General features: G+C 38.3%; 1 protein-coding gene across 2 annotated transcripts in view; it reads right to left on the bottom strand.

The window, feature by feature from the left end:
• CACNA1H (calcium voltage-gated channel subunit alpha1 H) overlaps window positions 1-12706 on the bottom strand; it is a 2347924-nt gene that overhangs the window by 1702045 nt on the left and 633173 nt on the right. For both annotated transcript variants that reach the window (XM_044089567.1, XM_044089568.1), the window contains exon 5: window positions 4281-4596. In XM_044089567.1, coding sequence (XP_043945502.1) covers window positions 4281-4596 — 316 coding nt within the window. The remainder of the gene's footprint in view (window positions 1-4280; window positions 4597-12706) is intronic.

Raw genomic sequence — 12706 nt, 5'->3', positions numbered from 1 at the left:
TGGGAAGAAATAGCCAGGGAATTGTTATGGCTAGGCTTGTATAGGCCCTAGGCCCGATAGCCTAGTACCGACCTATGAACCTATTTAGAAGGTAGTCTGGGACATTGTTGAGCCCATTGATGCAGTTTTCTTCACCTTAGAGAAAGCATTGAGGACCTCTTCCCTTGTGATAGTAGGGGAGTTATATTTGATAGAATTTCCTGAGAAAGGTTGGGGAGATGCAGAGGTGTAAAGTTACAGCTGAATTTGTCTGGCAGTAGGTTTGGTATATCTTTTACTTCAGTATAGGTAGCCCCATTAACAATGAGCTCTGCACACATTGTATACTGTCTTTGAGGTTGAGGACATAGCTAAAGAATGCCTTGTGGTTGTTATTCACTTGGGTGACCACATTTACTTTGAATTTGGCTTTGCTAGACTTCATTTTTCTGATGAGCTATTTGTTTAGTTGGATGAGAGTGCTTTTATCCAGGCACTAGCTTTTCCTTCTGTTATATAGCGTATTGATATTGTGATTTTACCAAGGTGACTTGTTTTTTTTTTATTAGTTTGGTATTTATTCCTGTTGGCTACAGATACCTCTATGCAACTATTACCATACTTGTATAGGGTTTCTTTGAATAGTTCCACTTATGCAGCAGTTTCCTCAGGGTTGATGGGGGTTTCAAAAACTTTGTTAGGTTATCATTTAATAGTAAGAAGTTAACCATAGAGTAGTTCCTGAAGATTCCAGGGTTAGCTAGTGTTCTGGGTTTTACTTTACTTCAAAGGATATAATTTTGTGGGATGACCTCACCATACAGGACATTACATAGGTGGATCTTGCATATTAGTATCGACCAGATCCAGTATGTTTGCACCTCTGATCTAGTGAGTTTGTGTTTACAAAATCCAGGAATCTCTGTACCTGCATGTTTGGTGTTGTACATGGTTCCAGTTAATAGTGGGGTAACGTCACCCATGAATATGATATTTGCTTGGATGGCGAGCGTTTCCAGTAACCCATCATCCATGAGGGGGACCTACACTTTGCAAGGAAATGGCATGGTATTTTGCCTATAGTGATTTAAGCATGCAGAAGCTCAAGTGCATCATCCTGTTTGACCAGACTTGAGGCATATTTATTTTTCAAATAAATCAGGACACCTCCCCGTTTAGTCCCTGCCTGTGTAGTAGATGATCTAAATGTGTGTAAAGCATTAAAGCCTTGCACCATTGGTATGGTCTCTACATCTTAAACCATGTCTCAGTAACTGCACAGATGTCAGTATTTTCTAGGGTTAGAACAACTTGTAACAAATGGAGTTTCTTGTTTAGACTCCTAGCTTTGAGCTGTAACACCTTTAAATTTTATTACTTTTGATTTATGTCAGAAGTATTTTTAGTTGGCATTGCCTAAAAAAGGCACTAAAAGGAAGACAATGTTTTAGCTAATATTTGAAAGCCTACAGTAGAAAAGTGCAGACCATCCCTGGCAAAGTAGTGTGGCCTGTTGACCATCTTCTTCCATGCTGACAAATATTGCACCCCCTTAGCATGACAGCAGGAACTAAGCTAATTATTCAGGTTAGGCATTTTCTGTTGGTATTGTGGCATCACCCTTGGAGAAGGTAGAATACTGCCCGTTAGCTTGAGAAATCAAATTAAATCAGAGAGCTCCATGAAGTCTCTCTTCATATAATCAAGGTAAGTACATCTCAAGCCATTTACACTCACTGGAGCTATGTCTGATTCATACTAGTACTTGTGGTCCAATGACCTGAGTGTGTATGCAAAATATGTGGATCCTGGCCCTTGATAAGTAACTGACAATGACTTTCTCCTTACTCAGCCTGATGAGATGGACATCAGTATGTTTCACAATGGAGTCTCCAATGACTAGAATGTGGGGTTGTGTGGTGGTCTGCTTTATGGGTTTAGATGCAGAGGCTCCATGAAATTTGGCTGCATGTGTTGATGTGGGTGTTATTTTGAAAGAATGCATTTGGAGTTGCTGAGAGCATTTGTTATGTGTGCTTTATCTAGGAGGTCTTTTTGGCCAAACAACAGTAAATGATTGGAGTTTAGGAAGGTTATATTTAAGTGTCTCCACATATGTGGGACTATGTGTCTGCTTTGTACTGTGTGTGATGGGTGCAGCACGTGTACTACTGACAATCTGATTGACATTAGGAGTGCATTTATGTGAGAGCTTTGACTCCAGTGACATTGTGTAAATATGTCTCTCACACATACCTTATCAGTTTGTTTGAGAATTAGCCAGTTATCAGTAAATATTAGCAATGTCTTCATTGCCTCAGGATGCCTGTATCCTCCAAGCTGGTAGCATAGATGGAAAGTTCATATCGAAGTTCATATCGATGACCCATTTTTATTGATTAGATGGCTGCAGGGAGAATATAGAATAAAGTCAGGAGTATCTGGTTTGCAACACTGGGGGCATTGCTTGTCATTGCACAAACTAGATGCAATATGTGCAAATAGGTATTGGTGAAATTTCAAAGGTGCTTTTACAGGAAAAATGTCAGCTCAGCATGTTAGCATCTATGCAGGGCACTCCTAAACACCTGAGGAGAAATTACTAAGGCATACCGTAATGATTTATGGAAAAGTATTTAGGGAGATATTCTGAAATTAGGTTAGCCAGTAGCTAATAAAGCAATACTTACCAAATAGAAAGAATTAGCTTTGTCAAGAATGATGAATAGTGTGGATTCACCTTATTGGTCCTACTAGTATTAGTGTCAGCACAGCCTCATGCTGATGATAATATCAACACTGCTTTCTGAAACCAGAGTTTGATTCCCCTCAGATTCCATTTGCATAATGCGATACTTTGATCAAGTTACTTAACTAGACAGTGTAAAAGGAATCTTATCTAATTATGAAATGAATAAAATCAAAAATAAAAAAATTGAAAGGAATCAGATACCAAATACATAATGATGTTAACTACTACCAGAAAGCGTCTTAAACAGATTCATCAGGTGATGGTGATAAATGTATTAGTTAATTATGATAATTCACATTCTGGCAAAATATGAGTAGTGTAGCAGTTACTACAAGAAAATCACAGCAAATAAGTACATTGCTAATCGATAACTATGGAAAGCACAGTTAGTTAAATATTTTGGAAAGAAAGTTGGAGTGCTGTTATGCAAGTTAAAATCAGGTTAGTATGCCTTACAGTGTCTTAGAGACTTGGTGTCTTTCGGCTTTTCCCGGTTAGGGGTCGCCACAGCGGAACTCCCGTCTGCTAATGATTGGCAGTAGAGTTTTACGTGTTGGCTTGCCGGGCCTAACGCACAACCTTCAACAAAGGAACGCTCGTTCACGCATGTCGCCACACAGAAGACGCTCTAACTGAGAAATGAACTGGCAATGTCTAACTGTGAGGCGACAACTTAGAGACTAAGGAAATTAATATTGCAATTAATAGCCTTATAACTGGAGTTATACAGATTCAGGTCCCTGAATGATCTTTTGAAAACTACTTTAGACATACTGGAAATTAAAACAAAATGCTACTATGCCTTAAGGAAGAAACTTCCATAACCAACCCTTCCAGTATATTCCATTCAAATGTGTATATAACTTTTTAATTGATATCATTTCTTGCAACAGTTAGCATATAAATGAGGGCCAACAAGGTAAAAGTCCTAAAAAAGCTTAACCGCACCTTTAAATATTTCCACATATGCTTTCCTTATAGGTTTGAAAGACATATATCTTTCCTTCAGATTATTCAAGAAATAAATACATGACAAAAATGTTTGTACCTGCCTATAAAACAGAGACATAAAACAAACTCATATATATGCTTTGTTAGCGCTCTAGCCTGTAAATATTTTTCTATTGTTTAAGTTAAGAACTGTTGTAACTTCTAACTTCATGCAACCTAGCACTGGTCCATACAAACAAGTAACAAATCCCTGTCAGTCATTTAAACACTCTGAGTGTCCATAGTAAATAGTATATAATTATTAGACACTGACCAAAAACACTGTTACAAGAATTATACTTATTAGTGTTTAAAGGAGGGATAAATGTAAGTCATTTGTTAAACATTGAGGACAGCTGTGACTTCTGATTGCAAAAGTTATATATTGAGAAATGATACATTATTGGCAAGAAAGCATCTTTTCAATGTTTGCAAACAATATGCAATGTCTATGAGCATAATTTTAAGTGTGTTTATATTCCAGTACTCTTTCCTAAATGCTGTTATTTCTGCAGCAGTATCATCACACTCTAAAAACATATAAGATTATAAATCTTACCTGAAAGATAGCTATCCAAGCATACCCAATATTATCAAAGTTAATAGCTCCACTGTGCGGGTTTACATCCCCTGTTTTGCATACATTGTAATATTGGTTCCAGTTTATGCAGTCATTTTTAATATTTGTATTCATGCCGTGCCAGCTATGCTTGTAATAATCCATACTAAGAGAGCACTCAATCCCATTCACTTTCTGTTTCGGAATGTCTTGACATTTAAGCATGCCATTATCTCGATCAGATGAACAAATAAAGGGATTTTCTTCCGCCTCATCAGATAGGTAATATCGCCGCAGAAAAGAAATATTATAATTCCTGTAAGAAATGGTAAAAGTAGGATATTACACAACAGTATAGTCAATATTTACAACACTTGTAAAAACGACTTTCGTGATTTAAAAAAACTCAGTAAATCAAACAATTTCAACAAACACTACTAAGAGAAATTAAATCAACTCCCAAATGATGTTATAGCATTACACTATAAAATCCTTCATAATGCAGAAATGGGAGTGGGTTTGTTATAACAGTTAAGTCTTCACCTCAGAGACACAAGGAACAGGGTTTGATTCTAACCTCAGGTTGCTGGCTAGGCTTAAAATGGTCCTTCAGGACAATTATCCTAATATTCACTTATGAATCTACCTTCCTATCTCAAAAATGTCTGCTGGTGACTAATTGTTTATATCAACTCTGCAGCAACTGTGCCTTAAGAAAGTTGTCATGATTATTTAGGCGGCACAAATGATCCTGCTTTTATTTATTATTTTACAATAAAATTCTAGTCTTAATGAAATTTAGATTAATAAGCTCACCATCACAACTGTTAGAATACAAAGACATAGATATATAAATATTTACTTCTCAAACATGTTTGTTAAGTTCTCACCTCAGCTGTTAATTTTTGCTCTAATACAGCATTATTTTTTCATGATTATGTTCATTAACATCATAGTGCAAATTAATTCTGCATGAAACTCTCAAAAAAATATCAATGGAATTAGAAAATATAACTGTCAGTATCACTTCAAATATGCAAAACTTTGTAAAATCCTTGATTACTTAGCACTTATAAAATGTAATATCTAGAAATGCCACATCCAAAAATGAACCTCATTTATATCAGTAAACAAGCAAATATGCATTTTAAAATATACTGCAGGACCTAGGTTATTCTTCTTCTTTCGGCTTTTCCCAGTTAGGGATCATCACAGTGGATCACCTGTCCGCTCATGATTGGCAGTGGAGTTTTACAGTGTCGAGTTGCCAGCCCGGCACCCAACCTTCCACAGAAGGCACACACATGCACGCACTCATGCCTAGGACCAGTTTAGGGTGTCTAATCCACCTACAGTATGCCTTTGGGATGTGGGAGGAATCCGGAGCACCCGGAGGACAGCCACACGACCACAGGGAGGACATGTAGACTCTGCACAGAAGGCACCCCAGCTGAGGATCGAACCGGAGAGCCTCTTTCTGTGAGGCACTGCAGGACCTAGGTTAATTTTTGAATGTTTTTCCAAAATAAATAAGAAAAAAATTGTCTGAAAAGGCCTTTGGCCAAATAATAAATTACATTGTTTCCAGGTTCATCTCCAAGCCCCTAAGTAGATCTATATTTAAAAACTGAAAGAAACCCATCTTCTTAAATCACATTGAATCTTACCAGTCAAAACTGTGTCCTAGTAAATGAAAACAGAAACTAAAATACAGAAATACAGGTATTTTTGCAGTAGGCAAGCCCACTGCACCCAGACATCTCTGACACTATATATATAATCACTGAGATCACTTCACTTAAAAATATGTGTGTGTGGGGGGCTTCCTTACAGCACAGCTGGGTGACCTGCTGTTGATGAAACAATAGTCAGTTAGTTAAAGAAAGAAGAGTTTTCATTCAAGGAATATTCATGTATTAACAGCATTGCACCCTGGGCTGAATCTGTCGCCAGCATCAGTAACTTAATATTAACCACTCTAGGGTGCACTTCAGGCTGTGGATAGTCACTGTGACACTGACCATCCAGTGAAAAGCATACTTTTGCCACTTTTGCACCTCCTGACACTTGTCAGTCTTGTAACTTTTACACCTCCTGGCACTTGTCAGTCTTGTAACTTTTGCACCTCCTGACACTTGTCAGTCTTGTAACTTTTGCACCTCCTGTCACTTGTCAGTCTTGTAATTTTTGCACCTCCTGACACTTGTCAGTCTTGTAACTTTTGCACCCCCTGACACTTGTCAGTCTTGTAACTTTTGCACCTGCTGACACTTGTCAGTCTTGTAACTTTTGCACCTCCTGACACTTGTCAGTCTTGTAACTTTTGCACCTCCTGACACTTGTCAGTCTTGTAACTTTTGCACTGCTTACAATGTTCAGTGGAAACAGTACAATCAAAATGAATAACTGTGTCTTACACTTTTATTAATTTGATGACATACATTTACACAGTGGTCTTCTTTTAATAACAGATTTAAAAAAAATATATACTAGGGACAGCATTCAAGCAATGTCTGTCATGTAATCCTCCTCTATGTCTGTCAGATAAAATCATTTATGTGACATATAAACCGTAATCAAACAAAAAGCTGTCTACAGGAAATCTTTCACAAAATCTGGATTTCCATTTCTTCTGTAATCCCTCATCTAGGATTTCTCATAATTTATGAAATCATATTTTGAAATTAACTGCTGTAGAATTCACTGGCAACAGGTTCTGTCATAGATAACTTATAAAGTCCTATTGCAACTATGCTATGAAAATGAGGGAAAACAACTTTGAAAAACACTATTATAGAAGTCTTGAAGAAAGTATTTTAGATACTAGTAAGAGTAAAGCATACAAATTATTTTTGTGGGCATTCTCTGTCTTCCATGTCTGAAGATCATCAAAGTTGCAACCTAATACTACTACTGCAAAATCCACCTAAGGCTAGCATGGGGGGGGCACCTAAGAGTAAGCATGGTGGGGGGAGTCATTCAGGGAGACATCTCTGTGTTTTTTACCTTTATCCTTTACAGATAAAGATTTTATCCTCAGCCCTGTCTCTTATCAATGTATCTCAGACGATCTCAAGGAGTAAACAGGTCACTCATTTCACAGAGTGCCATAAGGTCACAAACAGTCCTGTGTCTCTTAGAAGGAAAGTCTGCAGTTAGACTATTTGGGTCTTCAATGGGGGATTTTAAAAGCAGCTTCATCTCTGAGACACATACATGGGGGATTTTAAAAGCAGCTTCATCTCTGAGACACATACGTATCTCTCTTGGAAGAGGAGAGCAGGCATTGCCCTGTCACTCCTCTCTCTCTGTAGCTATCTGGGTTACTATTTGAACCTAGGTCTGCTAGATTGCAGTCAGGTGTCTGACACTTTATTCCATGGAACCAGTTCAGCACATAATCTCTGGCTGGTAAATGATGAATGGGCAGAAGTAACATCAAGTATGGAGACATAGCAAGGGAGGAATTACAAAAAAAGAGAATTCTGAGAGGATCTAAAAGAGGGATGTGCAACAGATGACAGACAAATAGTAAGAAGAGTGGAATGATTTGGTAAAGAACAATTGGTGGGGCTTGAAGGAATCATGTATGATGGGTGGAAAAGTGACAGATGTGGGGAAAACTAGCAGTGCAAGCATTGTGAACTGCTTTGAATCTGAAGGGCAACATTTTGAAATAACAGAGGTGACAAAGGGCAGGAAATGAAGGAGAGGGAAGATACTGTCAGTATATAGATGAGAGTTTTGGTGACTGAAGACACAGTCATCAAGGTCATGAAGAGACATAAAGAGTGACAAGAAAGGCCAGATTACAGAGTAACTGATCTCAAGAATCAGAATCGGTGTAACATATAAGCAGGTGACTGAGGTGGTCACTAAGGATGAGGGTAGATGATTTTTTAGTGAGAAAATCTTGTCATTTCAGTTGTGAAAAATTTTTGGACAGTTATATAGAAAAAGGGGCATTTTACTCAAGTTTCAGCCTAATGAGTGCCACGTACAGTGGAATGATTAGATGCCTGGATCTGAATACAATATCATTAGATATAAGCTGTGAAACTGGGCTTCCTTACAAAATTAAACAGGCAATTATCAAAGGACATTTCATAGTACACACAGCTTCCCATATCCCTAACTACCAGATCAGTTTTTGGGGTATGTTGCCAATATGATTGTTACAGGACACAATTGTACACTTCTTGGCATTTAGTTTTAGTCCATGGTAGTGACACCAGCTAATTGTTAGAGAAAGGACCTCTTGGAGGACTTTGATGTCATCTGAGAGCTTATGATGGCACCAAGTTTGCAATCATCTGCAAAGCTGGCCACACCCAAAGCCTTAACATTAGATTTGACATCCATGACATAATTGCCAAAGAAGAGTGGCCCAAGGACGGAACCATGGAGTGCACTGGTAGAAACAGGTCCTTTTGGGGGATATAGAGATGCCTACCCACTTCCTGGGATCAATTTGTCAGCCAGGTTGGTATCCAACAAGCTGCATAGAGATTGACATTTAGCTGGGAGAGTCTATCTGTGATACGCAAGTGTGGGTTGGTGTCAAATACAATTGCAAGCTCTAAATATGTGGTGAGCACTTTTTTGCCCTTATCTATTGTTCCATTAACCTTTTCTAAGATGTTAGCCAAGATAAGTAGGCAGAACCTACCTGAGTGTGGAAGTTAACTATATGCATATGTATTAATTCTGTAATGATCCTTTCCATAGCCTTACAGATGAGACTAGGCAGGCTTATGAGTCAATGATTACCCAAGTCCTTTGAAAACCCACATGCAAGGGAATGTCTGTTGCTGCCATCCATTCATCCAGCACAAAACCTGTCTTGAGGCTAACATCGAATAACTTCTGCAGGATATCAGACAAGCCATGTTTCAGTCTGACAAGTAGGATATTTGGTATGTTATCTGGCTCCACAGATGTAGTGTTCTTGACTCTAGACAGTACCTTGACAGCTTGTTTTTAGAAAATTTGAGGAGGAAGTCATAGGTGTGGGTATAGTATCTGTGAATATTTGAGGGTAGATGGGGTTGAAGTTTGAGAAAAATTTGTTTCCTTATAGATCGGGTGTGTCCTCTGGTTTTGACTATGTAGATGTCATCTACTATTAGCTCTGCAAAAAACTGGGCACTGTTTCTGAGATTTTAAACATAAATAAGGCTTTGTTATTTTCCTTTGCCTGTGTGGCTATTTCTTACCTCGTATCTGGCTTTGGTTGATTTGCACAAGGTCTGGAGTTCTTTGCTTAGGTTAGCAAGAGCATTTTTGGCATCTTGAAAGTTAGTTTTAATTTTGTATACAATGAGATTTTTCTTTTATTATAGAACCTCTCCATATTTTAGTTCCATCACATTGGTTTATTTTTGAATTTGGTATTGTATTTATTACCTGAGAGGGTTTAGTAGATTAGTCTTCACATCATTTCAGAATACAAATGTATTGGAAGATGCTTCAGGCTTCAGTCTTATGATGAATGTGACTGACTTGTGGTCTGATTTGACCAGAGACGAAGTTACAATTGGTGGAGAGCAATGTTGCCCCATGTTGGTAAGGTCCAAGTCCAAGATTTTATTGTCTTTGGCTCAAGTGCAAAATGACTGATGAAGAGACTTTTTATTGATGAAGCCCTGAAATCTCTGGGTATTTATGTTTGAGGATGTATACATCTTCCAGTTTATTGAGGGTTGTTAAAGTCTCCAAGGACAGTGATGTTTAGGTTAATTCATAGGGACTCCATACTAGTTAGGTAGGAGATATGGGCCAAGATGGACGTAGAGGGGGACCTGTCACTAGCTATGATATGATATAATGGGTTTTGTTAATAATACATTGGGCTTGGAAGAGCTTTGGGTCATCCTCTTGTCTGCTGAGTCTGTAGATGAAGTTTTTTTTTTTTTTTATGAATATGGATCATTTGTCTAATGCGGCAGGCCTGAAGATATGATAGATATTAAAACCCTGCGCTGATGGTGTGCTTTTAATGGTGTTAAACCAGGTCTCTGTGATGATGTATATATCAATAATTTGTATATTTGTTTCTAGGGTAAGGAAGGCTTGTAGAGAGTAAAGATTTTTGTTAAGGCCCTTAGCACTGAGCAGCAATACCTTAATGTTATCCGAATTCTGTTTACTTACGTTGGAAGATTTAGAAGACTCACATTCTCTAAAAAAGACACTATGGGGGTGAACAGGGTTTAGCTTATATAGACCATCTGTGGCAAAGCAGTAGGGATGAACTACCATCTCTTCCCAGGCAGATATACATTATACCCCGTTTGAATAACACCAGAGGCTAAGCCAATTATTGAAATCCCTGATCTTTTTTTCATATTGTGGCATCTTTCTTTGTGATGTTAGACTGATGCTCAAGGCTTGGTTCATGCCATCAGACACATTTCATGCCATCAGACACATATTCAATAAGCTCCATCATGTCTCTTTGTAAAGTCTTGAGAGGTACATCTCAAGTCGTTTATACTCATGTGCTCTATGAGCTTCCCTATTAAATAAACAAAAAGTGGAAATGTTGAACAGCCAAATAAACAAAAAGGCCATTCCTCAAAATTAATATTGTGGGGGGCTGCACCCCCCGCTAATTATACAGTAAAGAAAGAGCAAAATTTCCATCCTTCGCTGTACCGTGATCTTACAATAACGATATCGAGGAATGGCCTTTTCATTTATTTGGCGGTTTGACATTTCCACTTTTCGTTTATTTAATAGGGACCCACACTATGACGTGTACTTGTGGTGCAAGGACTTAAGTGTTTGCACGATGAGATGAATCCTTGTACCTGAAAGGCAACTGACCATGATTCTCTCTTTGTACATCCTGCTGAGTGGTGAATCAGTGGGCCTCACTACAGAGTTACCTAGGTTGACTATATTGGATTGCGTGGAGGTTTGTCTTATTGGCTTTTAACCTGAGTGAGAGTGACTCTTATATCTATGTTTCATGGTGGGTGTTGCCTGTGTGTTTCTGAGGTTACTAAGGGTACTTGTTTCTTAGGCTACCTTTAGGAGGCCTTTGTGGCTTAGGCAAATTACTTTTAAGAACCTCATCAGATGCATGCCTGTGTTTGGTCTGAAATGTGTGTGTATTGTTTAGTGTGGGGCTGTGTGGTACTGATAACTTGCTTTTTGTTTTTTGTGGCTTTGTGAGAGAGCTTCACCTCCTATAATATAACATAACTACATCTCTCACACTGTGTTTGCTGTTTTAAGCAATAAGTGGTTGGCAGTAAATATTAGACAATGTCTACATTGTCCCAGGATGCTTATTTCAACCACGCTGGCTATGAAGAGGTTGGAAAATACATATCCATCAATCTGGGTGCTCAGTAATGCAGGCTGAAGGGTTTATTGTGCCTGTGAGTATGGAGCTGATTTACTGGATATGTCTAAAACAAACAGTATAAACCTACACCCTGAGAGTAACATGCAGCCTACTAGGAACTAGAGCGTCTTTGCCCACCTGATGAATATTTAATGAACAATACAAATTGGGGGAAGTAGGTTGTACAGTGAAACTTAAGGCTCTAAATGTCTATATAGTGTAATGGGTAGAGTCACACTAAATCTCTTTATTTATAACAGAGAAAATAAGCAAAAACAAGCTCAGCAGAGGACATCCGCTAATAGCAAGACATTTTAATTTAACCTCTGTGGCAAGTAATGCCCATAACTAGCCTGAAAATCTTCTTCTGCCACCAGAAGGCACCATTAGACTTGTTGTTGTCTTTTGGCTTTTCCCGGTTAGGGGTCGCCACAGCGGAATTCCGGTCCACGAATGATTGGCAGTTGATTTTCATGAATGCCGAGGTGCCAGCTCGACATTCATCCTTCAACGAAGGCATGCCCATTTACGCATGTCTTTCGAATGCCCACCGAGCTGCGGGGAGGACATGCAGACTCCACACAGAAGGCGCTCCCAAGGTACCATTAGACTAATTATAGCAAAAAAATCACTAATTTATCAGTAAAAACAGCACAAGCAGTATCAGTACACTCAATATTAAGAAATTATATTAAAGGTTACTTAGTCTAGTAAATAGCTTAATGGAAAGGACTTTGCAAAATGATATACCAATGAACAAGAGGAGGGAGGGGTTATATTGTCAAATTATTATAAGGTGCAGGCAACAACAGATACACTGAATTTTAGAACACAACTTGAACAAGGTTGGCTGACTAGGGAAAGACACTAAACTCTGTAGATGACTAGCTTAGAACTACCTTAATGCAAACACATGTCCTGAGCTAGCCTGACACACACTCACCACATCATAAGTAAACTAAGGTTTAATACCAACATTCAGTCCATTTATATGGCAAAATGCAGTATAGTTATTTAGTGAAAAATACTAATTTTAATTAACTGTACTAAACAGTGCAGTCTTACAGAAAAT

The sequence above is a fragment of the Protopterus annectens genome, chromosome 12.part0, assembly GCF_019279795.1.
Source record: "Protopterus annectens isolate FY-2018-M chromosome 12.part0, PAN1.0, whole genome shotgun sequence".
Taxonomy (NCBI): domain Eukaryota; kingdom Metazoa; phylum Chordata; order Ceratodontiformes; family Protopteridae; genus Protopterus; species Protopterus annectens.
Note: the sequence above shows the minus strand (reverse complement) of the source record. Positions and strands in the feature narration are given on the sequence as shown.